This window comes from Trachymyrmex septentrionalis, unplaced genomic scaffold (genome assembly GCF_001594115.1).
Source record: "Trachymyrmex septentrionalis isolate Tsep2-gDNA-1 unplaced genomic scaffold, Tsep1.0 scaffold11, whole genome shotgun sequence".
In the NCBI taxonomy this organism is placed as follows: Eukaryota; Metazoa; Arthropoda; class Insecta; order Hymenoptera; family Formicidae; genus Trachymyrmex; species Trachymyrmex septentrionalis.
In genome coordinates this window covers 5,425,797-5,444,020 of record NW_017304228.1, presented here as the reverse complement: position 1 = coordinate 5,444,020, position 18,224 = coordinate 5,425,797, and the positions used below count along the sequence as shown (strand labels likewise).

Here is an 18,224-nt window from a genome sequence, read left to right as displayed (position 1 = left end):
GGCGGCGGCGGCGGCGGCGGCGGCGGAAGCTTACGCGGCGCCGCGCGAGAGACGCTCCTCAGTTGTGTCAAGCTAGGCGATCGAGTAGGACGCACTTTAATCGTTCCGCCTCCGAGTTACTCTCTCTCTTTCACGAACACACACACACACACACAACACATACACTCACACACATTCTCTCCTCCTCTTTTTCCTTTCCTTTTTCTCTCCCTCCGCCTCTGCCACGTCTGTCTCCTTCTAGACTCCTAGTCCACCGACCGACACACACACACACACACACACACGTCCGTCACGGTACGCACGTCCACACACAAGCGCGAGGCCCACGGCATAAGCGCTCGTACAACAAACGCACACACAGACAGACACACACCGCGCCACCGTCACCCCACAGTCAGCTTTACCTCGGTCCGCTGTTCCTTCTCTTCGTCGCGCGAGCAACTCTTTTTCGATTACTCTTCCGCTTTCCCGTTTAATCCTCCTACGCTTCAATTCGCGGAATTACGCGCGCGTACGAGCATCATACGAGCCAGCCTCGGTCCACGTCGTCATCGTCGTCGTCGTCGCTGCCGTCGTCGCTCGCCGTCTTTGCGCCTGTCTTTGCGAGAGACCGTCTTGAGAAACGCAAAGCTAAGAAGAGAAAAGGCAAGGGAAGGCCACGTCAGAACGAGTCCACGTGATCAGCCGCCGCGAAGGGACTTCCCCAAGCACGTTTAACGCTATACCTTCTCGCTCGCTCTTCTCCCTCCCTCTCTCTCTCTTTCTCTCTCTCTCTCTGTCTCTCTCTTTCTGTACGCCGAGTACGCATGCATAAAGCAGCCTTCTGACTACTGCGCGCCCCATTGTCTCCCCTCTTTGAGTCCGTGTGTGTGTGGGTGTGTGTATGCCTGTGTGTGCCGAGCGCGAGCCACCGGTGTCGTGGAGCGACAGCTTGTCGGACTGAACTGCAAACGATTCAAGGTCGTCATCGTTGTTGTCGTCGTTGTTCATTGACACACGTTCTCGTGACACACACACACGTCGATCGGGAACAAACTGGGCAAGGAACTATCGATGGCTCCCCTAGCTTCCCCTCTGATCATCCGATCGTCCGATGTTGTATCGCTGGAAAGAATATGTCAAGCTGAATGAAAGCTGATCGCTGGGAAAAGTTACGAGAGACCGGACATTCGGCAAGAGAAGCCTCCCCGAGTAGCCGAGCAGTCGGCACGAATAGACGACGAGTACATATCTCTGGAAAAAGACGCGAGTCCGACCACGCGGCTGTCCCGTTTCGGCAGTTCTCTCGCCGATCGTTTCGAGTAAGAGAGCGATCGAGAGAAAGAGAGAGAGAGAAGAAAAACAGCGGGAGAAGACGTGTTTCTCACTCTCTCGCAAGATTAAAAAAGTATCATTAATTAAGCCATGTAAATGATAGTCGTTCGGACGTTAAATCGTCGAGGCCCCGCGAGACTTCGAGAGAAATCGAGTAATAGTAATAAAAGGGAGAGAGTTTACGGTTGTTAGATGTGTAAAACGTGTAATGTGTGTGTGTGTGTGTGTGTGCGCGTGCGTGCGTGTGTAAAAACGAGTCTCGTCGCTAAGTTTTTAGGCTAAAGGTAGGAGTTAAAAATAGAGAGAAAAAAAAAATTAAGAAACAATTCGCGACATCTGCGTCGTCAGGTGACCGTCGAGGAACAAAAAGAATCGCGTCAAGACAATCAATTGTAATTGTAGTGGGTTGAGACATATCGAGGGAAAGAGAGGGGAAGCGTTTGCGACTTCTTTTTCGGCCAGGGCAGTAATGTACGTGTCCATTGCGAAATAAGAGGTCGAGCGATCGACTTTCGTGTCTTTATGTGATCTTCAGCCTATGTACCGATTCTACGTGTGATTCTACACGCTCTACATTAATATCTATATTATTAATATCTATATATTTACACTTACATACGTTTTTACGTGTATAAAACATATCCGATCGGTACGCGCGAGTCGCTGACACGTGATTCGAAACACGGCGGAATAATAGCGAGGACACCGTAAAGTGATAGGAGATTAAGACATATTAGAGGATAAAAAAAAGAAAAAGAAACCTAAGGATCTCTTTCTCTGATCCGGCAATAGAACCTACTCTCTGTCAATCTTCGTGACAATCATTTTCAGCTAGCTTTTTTAGTAGCGTTAACTCAGAGGTGTATCACCTTTTTTCGATAGAATAATATTCGCCCGTCGAATTATTAGGCAGGAATAAACGAGAAGAGGTGAGCGTAGAGAAGGATTAAAAGAAGAAGAAGAAGATATATTTCACGTACCTACGTCGTTTCAATTACACGTACGAGCAAGAGAATCGTGCGAAGCGAGAGACGAGATTACCTCTCCGTCTCTCTCGCGCCTCTTCCGCGCACTAAGTACATATTTAATCCGCACGCGTAAATCTCCCCTCTCTTTCTTCGTCTATCACCCGCGTCACCACCCATCCACCCCCTTCGCGGATCTCCCTCTGCGTGGTTGTAACTGTTGCCTCCTTCTCGCTCGCTCACACACACTTGACAATCATTCGGAAGCTCGCTCTCGACGACGCGTTCGCGTTCGCCGTTCCTCCTAGAGCAAATCTCCTCGCACGTATCATTTAGATATCTCCCCACTCGGCTGTCTCTTATCGCATACGTGGATAATCCTTAGACCACACGTCCTTGTTGTATCGATGTAATCGTAAGAGTAGTAGTCTGTACTAGCGTGTGTACGTCTCGCGTGCGTGTGTATAGCTCGTAAGTAGAATTCAGAGACTGTTCGGTGTACTCACGTACGTACGTTACCAGAGGCCCTTCGTCAAAGGGACTAACTTTCTCTCTCTCTCTATATATATACACACACGCACACACACGCACACGCACATATATATATATATATATATATATATATATATATACCGAGCGTTTCTCCCGTCCGGACGACTATCCGTATCCCGCGCGATTCGATCATCAGCTGAGTTTGTGTGTGCTCTCTTTCTCTCTCTCTCTCTACATCGCTGCTCTATCGAGAACGGCGTAGGACTCGCCGTAGCGAGAAGTCAGAAACGGACGTCAGGTCGGTCATTGGCGGCGGGGGCCATTGAAGGAAAGGAGAGGAAAGGAGAAAAAAACGTCGCCGGTCGTACGTCCTATCCCAAGGGGAGGACGGCGAGATAGCAAAAATAAGAGAGACACGAGGAAAACGCGCGTCCCTGAACGGGGACCGGCGGGGAGAGGAGAAGGTAGGAGGAGGAGGAGGAGGAGGAGGAGGAGGAGGAGGAGGGTACTCGTTCAAGCTGTGGTGGCCCTCGTACTACGAGTGGGGTCGCTCGTGCAAAACGGAAACCGCTCGCTGCCAGGCCGCCGCGTCGCTGGAACGTGCCTGCTGGAACGCACAGGAGCGCGCACGGGCCCTCTGGGGTCTGCAGCAGTCGTTCGCGGCCGCCGCGAATCGCAATCTCTTCCTCCATCCATCGGGCAAGTCCTGGCTCGCGGAGACGATCATCGGCGCCGACGAGACACGTTCCCCCATCACCACGTATTTTCATTCGTACCCGTTCGTCCCGGGTGGTGCGGTGCCCCTGCCCCCGCCCCTGCTAAACGGCATTAACAACCCGGCGGCAGCAGCGATCACCCCGGGGCTGGTAGGACATCTCTTTGGTGCTCAGCAGGCCTGCAACCTCGCCTGCACTTGCTCTTGCAACATCGTTGCTAACTGCAACCCCCATCACCATCAACACCATCAGCAGCAGCAGCAACATCAGCAGCAGCAGCAACAGCAGCAGCAGCAGCAGCAGCAGCATCACAGGACACTCGGTACCACGGCGGTCCTGCTGCAACCAGTTGATCATATCAAAGACACTATGGTGAGTCCACCTTTCTTCGCTCAATCGTTGCCACGAGGAATTCTGCCGAAGGTTAGTCCATCTTCTCTGACAGTATCAATTATCTAGCGATAGACAACAACCTGATGATTCGGATCTCCAATCTTGTCCTCCTTCTATTCTCTGTGGTCTATATCAATAATTATCGGAGGACACTATGGACAATGATATATCCTATGTAGCTGTTAATATTTTCAGTCTAAATCATCAAGTAAGTCGGTAGTCTTATTAATCGCTTTGTTAACTCTTATAAATATAGCCCGAAAGAATTTCCAGCGACCAGCTCGTTAGACTAGACTCGTTATTCGTCGGCCATCCATCCGGTTTGCATCCTCTTATGCAATTACGTCGATCGCGCGGGAATCAGTTGCCTTTCGCGTCTCGTGCTTTCGCGCTATATTCGCAATCTTGACAATGGCGCTGTACTCGATGGGAATTCCGAGCATCCGCGTACTCCGCGTGTCTCCGAAGACAAAGCTCTCACGGGATGGTTCCTAGTAGGAGCTAACGAACCCTCCGGCAGCCAGTAACGAGGGTACTTACTTACTCACCGGGCACGAGTAATATTCCTGTGCACGGCGAAGGATAGAGGCGGTGGAATCAGGAATGGATTTAGTCGCGACGAGCCGAACGATGAATTACTTCCTACGTTTGCCATGTAAACAGGAGGGGAGTATCCTCACCGAAAACCTGAACCTCGGTGTAAATTCGGTGCCTCCATTCACGCTTCTCCTCTCTCTCTCTCTCTCTCTCTCTTCTCCTCCACTGCCGCGCTCGGTAAGCCTTTCGCGGGGAACGCGCGCGCTTTAAATCCCGGACTGTATCTAAGGGGGCATCCTCTTTAATCCTTCGATCGACAGGTGTCGAGTAAGAGAGAAGGAGAGAAGGAAGGCGTCCCGCTTCACGACGTGACATCCCGCGCGATCGGGAATCCCGAACAAACCCTACCCTTTCCGCCTGATCGGATGATCGCGTCGCTCATCGATCCTCTCCAGTACTCCTCCGGCACGAGAACCTAATTTTCTCACCCGTTTCGCATTCCGGGTCCTTCGTTCTCTCTCTCTCTCTCTCTCTCTCCCTCTCCTTCCTTCCTTCCTTCCTCTCTCTTTCTCTTTCGGTTCGTCTCTGTCGATTCGTCTCGTCCACCTTCGTGCCCGAGTTTCGCCGCGCCTCGTCAAGCACGTAGCGAAAGAATCGCATTATTGCCGATGGCTTGATATTTTTTAGTTTCTCTCTCTCTTTCTCTCTCTCTCTTTCTCTCTCTCTCTCTCTCTCTCTCTCTCTCTATATATATATATATATATATATATATATATATATAAATGATATCTAGTGCACGCACGTTTAATTAGCGCATGTAATCTCTAGCCGCAGTTGTTGGAGCGCGGAACTTGCCGCGAGTGTGGGAATCGGAAGATGTCGGATGAGATCGCGAAGTTTGCCTACCACGATCGTACGCGATGCGAGTAAGATCTCGCCAGATAGTGCGGGCTCGAGGAGCGAATCTAATTTGGTAATCATTCGATCTGGTTGGAACACGTAATTCCGTGTACCGCTAGAAAATTCGCCCGTTCGGGCCTGCTCGATCTCGTTGCGAGTTAAAAAATCATTATAGATGGTTCCACGTGCCGCTGAATATTCACACGATTATCACCCGCAGTTTTCCGCTTTCCACAAACGGATTACGCTCGAGAAGTTGGAAAGAACGGCCGTTACCGCCTCCTTGACGGGTCATTCGAACGCGCCACGTTCGCGGAAAGATTTACGCGCTCTCCGGATTTGCGCGAGTCGCGATTTTACGACGTTTAAAATAAACTGGTCGCCTGGTCTGTCTCTCCTTTTTTCCCCTTTTCGCGCTAGATCTATCGACACCCGTTGCGAAAGGAATTACACTTCCTTTTGACAATTGATTGATTTATGTCTGCGCGAATCTCAAATCGGACGGAGTGCACCGCCTGAATATATTCTGCCCTAGCAGAGATTAATGTTTATCGTCGTCAATTTTTTTCAACTAATATCAATATATTATAGGGGTGTCTTTTAAAAAATTTTTTATCCAAATTATTTGTAGAGCTTGAAAATTCTTGTTGACGTCGCGATCCTTCAAGTAGTCGTCGAGATCGTGTTTTCGGTGGCAATTGCTTTCGCATCCCGTCAAGCGGGGTAATTATGTTAAGTGCCTCGTTCGAGGCACCCATTTTAAGGGATGGTACGACGCGCGACTCATTTCGTAACGATATGCGGAGTTTCCGTTCCCCTTTTCGATCCCGTTCTCGTGGCCCTTTTCATGTTTTCCGATAAAATCGGGTCATCCTCTCCCTCAACGAGTGTATCTACGGTTTCTTTCTCCTCTCGAATGAGGCTTGTAAGAAATGTCAACAGCTCAATGGAAGAGATGGAAAATTCGCGAGAATAGGAATGCGCACTCGATGGAAATCTCTTTGGAAATCTGCTTTCTTGCTCGTTATTGCAATATTTCTCGGGTGCACTACGATTAATGTAACACGTGTTATTACATCGAAAATGGCATGCTCGACGAACGTCTAATATTGTCAGAAAAAGAGAGAGAGAGAGAGAGAGAGAGAGAGAGGGGGGTGGTTGAATTTTATTTGGAAAGGACACAGCTTCGGAAGTGGCAAGACTAAGGTGGGAAAAATACTGTCTTTCAGATTTACTTCCCGCAAACATTTTTTAGCATTCAGCTTTCTTTTCGTTGCAATATTTTCAATCTGTCGATTCTCCACGAAAACGCAGGGTGAAATAATGAATACATCGATTTTTCGCGGTGTCTCGTGCAACGGAATATGCATTTTACTGTCACTTCTAATGACATTTGGAAACACTATTGAGATATGAGAAAATTTTAACACGATTGATTCATTCTGCTTTCGCAATTATTTTATTTGACATTCTGAAATTTTTTAAAGAGAAAAAGACGGTATTGCGATTTGTCACTTGCATTAATATTCCGCGATACAAACGGGCGAAATATCTCTTCATCTTTTTTAAGAGAAATCTTTTATTTAATCCAAGCGGATCTTGTAGTGCTTAAATATTTTGGTGCGAATACTGAATTTATATGCACACATTTACATATATTGTATATAAATTATTTGCTATTTTTAAGTTTTTTATTAGCACCAAATTAATATCTAATATTCTTATAATTTACAAAAATATTTGGTTTCTTAAAAATAAGAAAGTATAGAAAGGCTATATGAACCAAAAAACGATAAAGTAAATGTGTAAATACAATATAAGAAACGAATATAATTATCATCTAAAGCAAATAACAAATAACAGTCGTTATTTGTTATTTGCTTTAAATCATAATTTACTTTGTCGTTTTTTAGTTATATAGTCATTCTGTACACTTATTTTTTGTATTATTGAACCACGTGATGCACTTTTGTTTATATAATTGCGTTTCAAGACTGAAAAAGTTTCACCGAAATATTTCAGATTTTAAAATCGGCTTTGACCGAATATACGGTTTTTATTACTTACAATTGAAATGTATTCCCAGTTGGTGCGTTATATTCGCCTTTTTCCCTTACGTTTGTGATGTAAACGCTGACAGACGCTTTGGAGGGCCATATTCTCAAATTAAATCAGGTGATATCACTTTAAACGCAGCGCTACTGTTAATCAAAACGGAGTGTCTCCGCGGGAGATAATTATCGGACGTCGCTTTTGAGCGACGGCAACCACCGGTCTTTTCCCACACGTACGTAATCCTTTCTCGGTTCTTGCCCTTTCCCTATTCTAAATGAGACGCTCCGTCATCGCTCCGTTTAATAGCCCCCTCGTATTCCGTCGACGAATTCGCCGAATGGCGTTCGTAACTCCGGCAGCTAGGGTGAAAAGCTGGCGACACGTCAAAATGAAAATGGACGTAAACTCCCGAACGAGAACCATTTCGGCGCGACTTCGTGCATCTCACCCTCGCGTCTTTCCTTCGCCTGTCTTCCTGTGCGCGTTCACCAAGTGTGACGTGTGCATCAACCCGCCAACGCGCCAAATCCGATACACCATATCCACGAGCGGAAATTCAGTACTTCGTATCGTGCGAGAAAAAAATTGATACTTTTTTCCGTCAGCCAAGGCGCTTTTCGCGTGAACCGCGTTCTCTACTCATTACATAGCATTGCTCAAAAGGAAAAGCGAGAGCAATTGCGAGAGCAAATTTAGAAAATGAAGGAATTCAAAGAGAAATGATAAAACAGGAGGAAAACCGAGTAGGATCCGAGTATTGATTAAAGTTCGTAATAATTGTCAATTATACAAGACGACAAACGTTTCGACCTTAGGTAATGTTTAGTGTGTGCGTGTGTGTGTTAAATTATAAATTTAATATTGTATCGTATCAATCAGTCTTAATGAGATCTGATGAATTCGAAAGGGACGCGATGAAATGCATGATTAATGCTCGCGTAATAAATAAAGGAATTTTGAAGAATTTTTACGTATTTGGGCGAGGTTTATTTTCGAAATGTGTGTGTTTCCTTTGGCAAAACAGTGACCGTATAGCATTATCGTCGAAGTTCTGGTTCTTAGAATTCACCACGCGCACACTTTTGCGACGATAAGGCGCAAAAATATTGTGTACACGCGGCTTTATAATGACCGCGATAATTTTGTCCCGTTTGAGTATACATAATTAGAGTAACGTCATACGTGACATAATGTGCGCTTTAACATGCAGCCGCACACATGGAACACACATAAGCTCGGTAAACTCCATCGTGGTATATTCATCAGGAAACTCGTGTCCAACAGTTTCTCATGCCAAGTTAAATTGTAGCGAAGAACCGCCGCTTGTGTTGCAACCGCATTGACCGAACGTCACATAAGCCTCGCTCACACGTCGTTCATGCTTCTTCGAGAATTTGGAAGTTCTCGTAGGATCATGTTTGACCGGAGCTGCTTGGCAGCATACTCGTGTAGCATTTTCGATTAGTCAGTGCTAAGCTCTGATCGAGCCTTTCAAATCGCAGACATTTGTGCACGGCACGAAAATACGAAACGTGTGTGTAAAGAGATACGTAATATACTGCAAATAAATTTCGTGTAAAATTCCAATAATTAGTATAGCGGCTGTATAATTTCGAGTGCCAGTATTAAAGATGTATTAACAACATTAGTGACAGCAATCTAATTGAAAATAATGTTTCACAACAATATTAATGGAATAAATATTTTTTGTTTTAATAAAATATTATTAATACTATCATTAAATTTTTGACAAGATTATTTTCAATTAGATTGCTGTTGGGTAATGTGATTAGCGCATTCTTTTTTGCGCGCGTACTTTACCATGTAAGTTAAAAGTTATAACTTACAAATAAAACTATTCTTTATATTATACAATGAAATAATTTGCGAAAGTAAGTTTATCGTTAAAGTTTATAGAAACATTTATGTAATGATTTGCTAATTACGTACAACTTTTAAACTTTTTATCGATATATGTACGAACGTAAAATATAATATAAAACATAACATTACATTATCATTATTGTATTACAAAAATTTGTACATTTTTTACATATAAAACTATGAAATATATTATTGTTATTATTTTCTGTGTAATGTAGACATATTTACACAATTAGAAGTAAAAGTGCTAATTTTTGTAAAAAAAAAAAGTACAATTCTACACAATTCTAAATTATATAATTTTTACAAATATATTATTTATATAATTTCACATTCTTTTTGTCCGCATATGACATTTGCAATTAAACAGCAGGATTTACTTTCTTATTTTTTTTTTTTTACATCTTATAATGTTTTTCTATTTTCATATTTTCAAATCTCATTATTATCGTTCAGTCACGAGCCACGACAGAATTTTATTTCATAAGAAGATCGTTTTATCGTTGTACAAATTACATAAACGAAGTGGACAGACTCGAAATAGAAGGAGACGAAGGGTTGAAAAAAATAAACGAAAGAATTCTATTACCTTCCTTGTGAAAATTCTTTCGTCCAGCTGTTTACGCGGTAATAATCTCTCAAGTGTAATCGCATCGCGACGCACTAAGATCGTTGTAATACGGCGTTGATCCCATACATATCGTATGCGTCCGCTTGCTCGCGTCGAATTCGTACTTTACGATTTCGAAGCGATGCAGTTCGATGCACCGCTGGATTTCGCCACCGGCACACCGATTCTCTTCTTTACGAGTCGACGGAGCACAAACGGGACTCTCTTACAGGCGAATATCCTACGCGCGACACAGTTTTATCGACGATGTCCTACGAGCTCGTGTTTTTCCCGCTTCTCCGATCCGGCATGTAAAACGATCACGACGACGTGGTGGATCGCGACGAAAAAAGCGACGATTGATAATTCGCCGAAGATTTTACGCGCGAGATGCGAGCTTTCTGTTCGGTTAGGACGTGCGACGTGTGTTACCTGAATCGTAAAATTTTACGAAAAAAAAAAGAAAGAAAAAAACGCACACCGACTGACATGTGAATAAATCGTACGAAATGTATATCGAGCATATTCGGATATATGTACATCCCTTATTTTTCGTAAAGCGCGTGCTTTCGTGATACTATTAGCTCGCCGCTCGTCTTCATAGCGTTATAGACCAACCGATGAAGCATAATAACAGCACGCCGAGCGGCAACTTCTCGAGCAACTAAGCGCGCGTGATGCACGACGTAATTAAAATCCGTAAGTAACGCAAGAGCTTACATGCGGATCGACTCGAGTGATCTGCATAATACGACGCCGCGCGACCCAAATCCGCGTAATAGAGTTTCCACAGAAGAGGATAAGAACGCTTGGAGAGGAATACCCATGTTCTCTCTCTCTCTCTCTCTCGCTCGCTCTTCTCAAAGAGAGAACCTCGTTTCGCACCCCTTTTATGCACATCGCGGGCCTACTTTCGATCTCGTTTTCGAGGATCGCCTTCCATCATGCGTCGCGCATACTTCAGCCTTCGAGTGCAATTCCCTTGCAGACGAAATAGGGATGGTGGTGCAAAAGGGGCGATGTGCAACGTGGGAAAGAAGATACGGGCAGGGAGGGACGATATCGTAATGCAGTATTGTGAAGACGTGCTCCGGGCGAGACAGGTTTTTCGTGCAGTTATGTACGCCTCTGCTTCTTCCACTCTCTATTATTTTTCTTCTTTCGGATATGTTAACAAATATTCTTCAGTCGTAGAATAATGTCATTGAAATTGATTGATATTTAAAAAAATGCTGCTTGATAAAGGGATAGCACAAAGAGGGAGTATAGTGACGTGACAGCGTTGACTACATGCGAATTTTCGGCGGCTTGCTCGACATGGAAAATCGTTCGCACGACGAATGGGATGGTTTCCGGGCTCGGTCAAGCGGAAATTGGTAATCCGATTTTGAACGCGCGAACGTTGGCAGGCCGGTAGATTTTAGAGTGTGTCGATGGATCTCGATTTTGCACTTTTCCGCGAAAGAGATGTACGGCGTGCGTTGCTTTTAAATGCACTTGGAGTTTACGGAATCGTCCGTAGAATCGCGTTCACCAGAAAGACCCTCTTATCTTCTAACAATTTCAAACGGAATATAAAATCTTGCATTGAAATCTTGACTGTTCCTTCTCGAGAATCTGTAGTTTTTCCGATTGACCAGCTGTCTACTTGCTTAACGGACACGATTGAATTTCAATTGAAAGTACGGAGGGAAAATATTTAGATTTGTATCTGCCTTGTATTTTTCTACGAGAATGGCGCGACTAACGGGACGATAACTCATTTATAGCGTCAGTTGTGCATGTTGAATCGTTTTAAATCGATACGCCTTTACAGTCATTTGCAATACTTTATTTCAGAGTTTTATTAAAAAAACGCTTTCAAGTTTTTATAGCCGATGTTATTTTTTCTCCGAAAGAAAACGAATGCAACTTCTATTTTTGAAAACGGACAAAATATTTACAATGCTGACGAGAAAAGGATATTTTTAGAACCACTTTTACAACATTTCATACGTAAAATTTCGAGTCGTACGAAGATGTTTCGGAACCGATTAATTTACGTTGTAATCGATTAGTATTATATTACAGATCTTACACTGAACCAAAACTATACGTAAGTACAATAAAATATTCATTGAATTAATCGAAAAATTGGTCCAATGAATTCTTAAATGATTTATATATAAGGTTATAAAACTATTACTAAAATTCATTGCAAGAATCCATGTATATGTAGTTATATTAATGAATCCAGTTATTGTATCACACAATGAATTAACTGGACGTTAAGTCGGGACATTGATTAATGATTATTCATTCGACCAAAAATGACCAAAATTTTTTTCAGCGTATGAAAAAAATCGTGAGGATCGTTATCGAGAAATCACGAATTTTCGCGAGTCTCGTAGAGACACGTTCTGTGACTGTCTTCAATGCTGGAAAATGCGCTCCAAGTATCCCGGTTATATATCCTCCGGGCATAGTAACGCGAGTACCTACCCGTGGTAAATGTATGCGGTAAATGCTACGGGAAAGAGAAAGAAAGAGCGGAGAATACTCCGGTTATACGGTACGCAGTACGTCAAGAATGGTCTCGCACGGCCACAGGGCGAAAGCACGTGAGAAAGAGTTTCCGTGGGATTATGCAGCCGTTTTCTGCGTTCTACTTAAGGATCGATCGTGTCCTGCCGCGTTGGCTTGCCGCCGTCCGACGGCGACGAAAGTAACCAACCCCCACGTTGTTTCTCCGAGACGTGGCGGCTTATCGGTTTACCGCAACGAAAACACGTCGGACATGCCTTTACCGGGAACGTCCGCGAGAAGGGGTCGACGAGGAGCGAATTCTAATTTTGATCCACTATCAGCTCGCTCGAACCGCTCCATTTTGTTCTGTTCCGTTTTTTCCAGTAAATCATACGAGAGAATACATCTTCGGGGGGCGCATTGTTATCGTAGGCGTTGGCCTCGTATGAAAAGAACGACTTCGCAGAAATATTTGAAAATTAAGGTACAGATGTAAAAATAATTTTGTCGGATCGTCAAAATACGTATAGTTTTCTTGGAAGAAGCACTTTTAATTTATTGTATCTTTTTGGGGGGAAAAAGCAGTAATAAAAAAGTCAAAGGAAAATCAACGAAACATTAAAATTGTTATAGAAATAAATTGTTTTCGTAAGGTTGTTTTTTTTATTTAGCTTTTGTTACGTGGAAAGAGCGCTTGATAAAATTTATTTGATTTAAAAAAATTATATTCAGATTCCAGAAAATTTTTCACAAATTAAAGAAATTTTTTCCTTTAACCGAAATTTCTTTAAATCGAAGCAACCACTTCTCTGGGTGTATAACAGTAAATATCAAGTATTTGCAATTTTTGCATTTTCTTCGAAGAAGAGGTAAGGTGTAGTAATGAGACCCAAAGAAAAAAATTATCAAAATTGTTGAAAAAATAAATATTTTTCAACGAACGCTATTTTTCACATTTATTCGTTGGTTACAAAGGAAGAACACTTTGGCTAATGTATCTAAAATGTATCTAAATTTAGCTAGATACACGCGGAAAAGTAATTTTATTAAAATAATTAATGTAGGATGTGTTCAAGCGCAAACGAGCAATACTGCAAAAAGTTTCGACATTTTAGCAACGATTTTGAGCGATCTACATGATTATTGTGATTGCCTAACAAAGTTACTTTCAGATTTGTGTCTAGCTAAATTTTTCGATACTTCAGCAAAATCGCTTTTTTTTTCCACGAAGCGAATCGATTCCATGATGTGAGTCGAAAGAGCTCGATCGAGAAACGATTCCTCCAAGATCGCCAAGTTCTTTCTCCAAGTTGCGGGCATAGAGATTGCGGCGTGCAATTTCTCCTTGTCGGGGCGGTACGGTGATTTAGGGGAATCCATCACAAGCTGCGGCTGTCTAGATCTATTATTGGGCGCCGGGACGTAAGTTAGCGACCAACGCGGGGGTCGGACGGAGGGAGGGTGGGTGAACTGCAGAAGGGATTCGCGCCGATGGTGTCTAGGGATAACGCGGCGGACGTATTAGGTAATTGGGCGGGGGCGAGAGTTCCGTCGGGGGAAAGGGGTTGGAAAAGGGGGTCGCCGCCGCCGGTGGCGCGTAGGCAGGGAAAGGGATGTGATTTATATCGCTGACACGTGACGCGCCAGCTAGAAATTATCGTTAGCCACCTTACCGCGGATCGTCGAGCCTTCACGTACGGCAGTACTTACCGCATCGCTCTCTCTCTCGTAGGTGAAGTTACGTATAGATTCGCCGGATCGGATTTTAATCGCGTGGGGCGACCGGCGTGCGGCGTCACCGCGTATTTTCGGCTCATCCCGCACGTTTCGGTCACTCCACGCTGTATATTTTTGGGGACTACGGGACGTTTACGTCAGTTCGTGCCGGCATTTCGCCGTTAAACGCGACCGTCTGGCGACGATGCGCTTTATTTGTTCAACGCGAGGTGTTTATTCGGCGGAACGCGCGAAAGATAACCGTATTAAAGTGTATATTACGTGGAAACGCTATTCACGCGACGTTATTTCGTTGAGTTTCCTTGTACGTTTGTTTTTTTTTTTTTTTTTTCAAGTTTCTACCACCTGGTGAAAACCTTTTTCCACTTGGAACGAATGCGACATATTAATCTTCTTCAAAGTATTCCCTGTTTATTTTGGTCAGTATCGATTATCGCGTTTTCTTAAGCGTGACGGTTGATCGTGCATGTTATTGCATTTCGATCGATAGCCTGTTCGAGGGTGATACCGGAGAGAGAGGAGTATTTCCTTTCGGAGCACACAATGACGCGCTATATTATCCGGGAAGGGAAATGTATAATATGAAATCGCTATTCGAAGGACGTATAGTAATTTTCTGCCGGGAATCGATTGAAAAGTGTTGATTAACCAACCGTCTTTTTTTTGTTATCTCGTCTCGTTTCCGAATTTATTATACTATATGACGGTTATCGGTTCGAGATCTTTTAAACGGTGCGTTATTAGAGATGATATTTTTTAACTGCTAATGGTGCTCTATTCGTACAGTTTCGTATTTCGTATTTTTACATGCCTTGCACTGCAATATTATACTGTAAAAAAAAAATCTATCACAGCAAACGTATACATTGGATTATTTTTTTGTGTTAAATGATATTTTTATATTGTATATACATATGTACGTTTGTATTATTTTAGACATTGCGTATAGGATAAAAATGTGCTGCTGTTGTCGAGCTTGCGAAGTATTGCGCAATTTCGTGTTTTCAAGCTTTATTGTTCTCTTCCTCGGAACGGCAATTTATTATTAAAGCTTGGACAAATGTACTCCGCAATCACTAATCAATGTGCTTTAATTTATTATCGAGCACGCGTCTAGATTACGTTTGGCCACTGCGGTATTTAACGTATGATATTGCGCGGTTCGTGCTGTACAATTTTGAAAATCGCCTCAGCGCTAACAGCGTTATATTCAATATTCTCGTTAATTATTCAACATACACCGTTGATGACTACACCCTTCACAAAGAGGTTTTTTCCAATCCCTGTTGTTTACAAACTCTAGTTTACCCTTTTTCGTAACGTTTTTTTTGTACGCCGAATATGTAACGTGCGCTCGCACACAATCCCGAGAGACTTGTGGTTTACGTATCTAATGATATTAATTACCTAATGTTAATTAGAATCGTGTGGCTGAGGATTCGTCTTTATTCTTATTCCACGAAGCATTTTCGTCTACTTCTTCCTTTCTCGTCTACTACTGTCTTTCTCGATCTATTTACTTCTTTCGTATATTTTGCTTCGTCGAATTTTCGCTTTCTCTGTACGAAAAGGACAATTTCGTTGAAGTATTTAAAAATTTAGCTAGAGACGCAGACCCGAAAATAATTTTGTTGGACTATCGAAATAATTATGTAAGAAACTGACTAGAATCTCTGAATGCTTAAACTGTTAGAATTTCTACTTTACTTTTGCAGCATTACTTATCATCATGTTTGAGGTACACAATTATTGTATTTTGCTGACCGAACCAAATTATTCTCAGATCTGTATATAGCTAAAATTTACTTGAGCAATATTATTCTTGCATATGGCAATATCAATTGCACTCAACTTCTACTAATTTCGATCATAAACTCGCACGATCGCACATTCGATATGAAATTAGATGAGAATATGAGTGTCACCCATTATTTCCAATTTCAATTAATCACAAGTGTTCTACTTAGGATAATATATCGATATAAATTAGATAAAAAATTTGTCATTGTTTAGATTGCGAAAATTTCTTTATTTGTCCTGTATAATTACACCTTTCGGAATATTTTTTATTTGCAAATGTAACGATATCGATTACACCTCTGGTACCGTATATAACTCATTTAGAGGAGATACACTTGTACACGCACTTCACGATACTTTGCGAAGAACTGCTGATCATAACTCTTTCGTTGAATGGAGCGACGCGATAGAAAGCGAAATGTTTAATTCCCGCTTAGATGATAATTAACCGCGTTCCAATTTAACGCCAACACTGCAAACGACGGTGATGGAAGAAGAGGCGGGTAGACTAGAAGCCGCGATATTGAAAGTAATTGCAAGGTGCGGAGCTGCAATTTCGTGCTAACGAGTGGTTACATCGAATAAGCGTGTTTTAATCCGCCGTTTTTTCCTCGGACGATCTCATCGATCGCAATCATCCTTTTTTTTTTTTTTTTTTTTTTTTTTCTTTATATCAGCACAATGGGCATATTAGAGCTAAAAGATACAGGTATGTACACTTTTAAATCTATGTTAAATTTAACTTAATGTATTACAAGTCGTCACTGCTCCTACTCAATTATATCGTTATTTTATACTAAAACGATGGTTATTATAATTAGTAGGCGCAGCGACGACTTACATTAAATTAAATTTTACACTATAGATTTAACAGAGTCCGTGCATATTCTGGAATCGGAAAATTAAACTTATCCAGTAAGTTGTTCAAAAATTTATTCCAAATTCTCGCCACATTCTTTCAGTTCAACTCGATGTAAATCATACACGGGAATCATAAACGGTTTTGCTTGAAGAGGAAAGAAAATTGTGATCGCCTGAGAGAAAGATCAATAAATAAAGCCAACGAATATTCATCAATTACAGAAGTATCTTTATTCGAAGCGGATCCTTTTCTTCTTCTTGGGAAGAAGAAGAAGTATTGCGCCATAATCGATACACGCGCTTATTCGCTCGAAGTCCGTGGCCTGCAACATATCTTGGAGCTCAGTCTCGTCGACGGGCTACGGTTAATGACGAGGGTGGGATAACCGAGTCAGCGGGGAGGGGGGGGGGTGGCGCGGCAGGCAGCAGGAGACAGTGACAGAAACTGGGGTAACAAAGGGGGAGGGGGGAATCGCGCGACGATGGGGCCCTGCGGTTTGTCGGTACGTTACTGCGGTACGCGGTGCGGTACCGAGCCGTCAAGTTCATATTGCCGGTTTCCTGTCATTAACGCGCCACATCGGGCGCCAGTAACACCCTCCTAACTCCTTCCACCCCCCCCTCTCTCTCTCTCTCTCGAGTATTCTCGAAATATACGCCCCATGCACACGTAGTAGTACCTAACGTAGTTACCGGTGACTCTGACGTGAGTAGTCTCGCGCTGACACGCGACGTTCGTTTTCACAGTTGAGCGGCGAGACGAGCGATGACACAAGTTTCGTTCACGCGATATCTTTGCCACATTATATCCTCACACGGAGAAGAAAAAAATCTAAGGGGATAGCGCGGTATAAGAATAACGGTGAAAATTCTATCGAGGTGAAATTCGAGGGAGGAATTAAAAAAAAACAAAAACCTTTTCGTGCAGAAAATTGTTTAAATAGGGCTTTGAAAAAAGCGTTGTCTGGAAAAGCGTTTGAGTGAAAGAAATTATTGGCGATAAATTGGGAAAGAATGCAAGTAAAATAATTGTCTGACAGATCGGGACGGGATAATTGCTACCAATCTAACGTGAATTTTGCACGAAAATTTCATTCATTTATACACTGTTATATCTATTTGTTAAGCGAGCCGAGCGATTGAAACATTGTTACACCGTTTTGCGCGCCGTCGAATATGTGGGGGCTGTTGTATCCGGCTACGAAGTCGGCACTTTGGAAAAAAAAATCGAGATAGGAATGTTTTCGTTGATGCTGTCCATTGTACGAGTGAGCTGTCGTGTCGACCTTAAATCAAAATCACACGTTGAAAAATGGGACGTGGATAGGATTTGATAGCGTGCCCTGTGAATTATCTCCGACCTGTGCGACTACGCGTCGCAAGTGGATTAAATGATAAGGAATAAATCGTGATTATAGGACAATCGTTATAAAATAATTTTTCTTCTCCTTGAAG

The 18,224-nt window shown here is 43.0% G+C and overlaps 1 protein-coding gene across 5 annotated transcripts in view; it reads left to right on the top strand.

Annotated features, from left to right (window-relative positions):
• LOC108749996 (polypyrimidine tract-binding protein 1) overlaps positions 1-18,224 on the top strand; it is a 389,037-nt gene that overhangs the window by 119,368 nt on the left and 251,445 nt on the right. Inside the window, exon 1 of one of the 5 annotated variants that reach the window (XM_018489170.1) lies at positions 3,579-3,859. The exons of the other annotated variants lie outside the window; for them this stretch is intronic. Coding sequence (XP_018344672.1) covers positions 3,857-3,859 — 3 coding nt within the window. The 5' untranslated portion in view covers positions 3,579-3,856. Of the gene's footprint in view, positions 1-3,578; positions 3,860-18,224 lie in introns of those variants that run through there. 5 annotated transcript variants of the gene reach the window in all.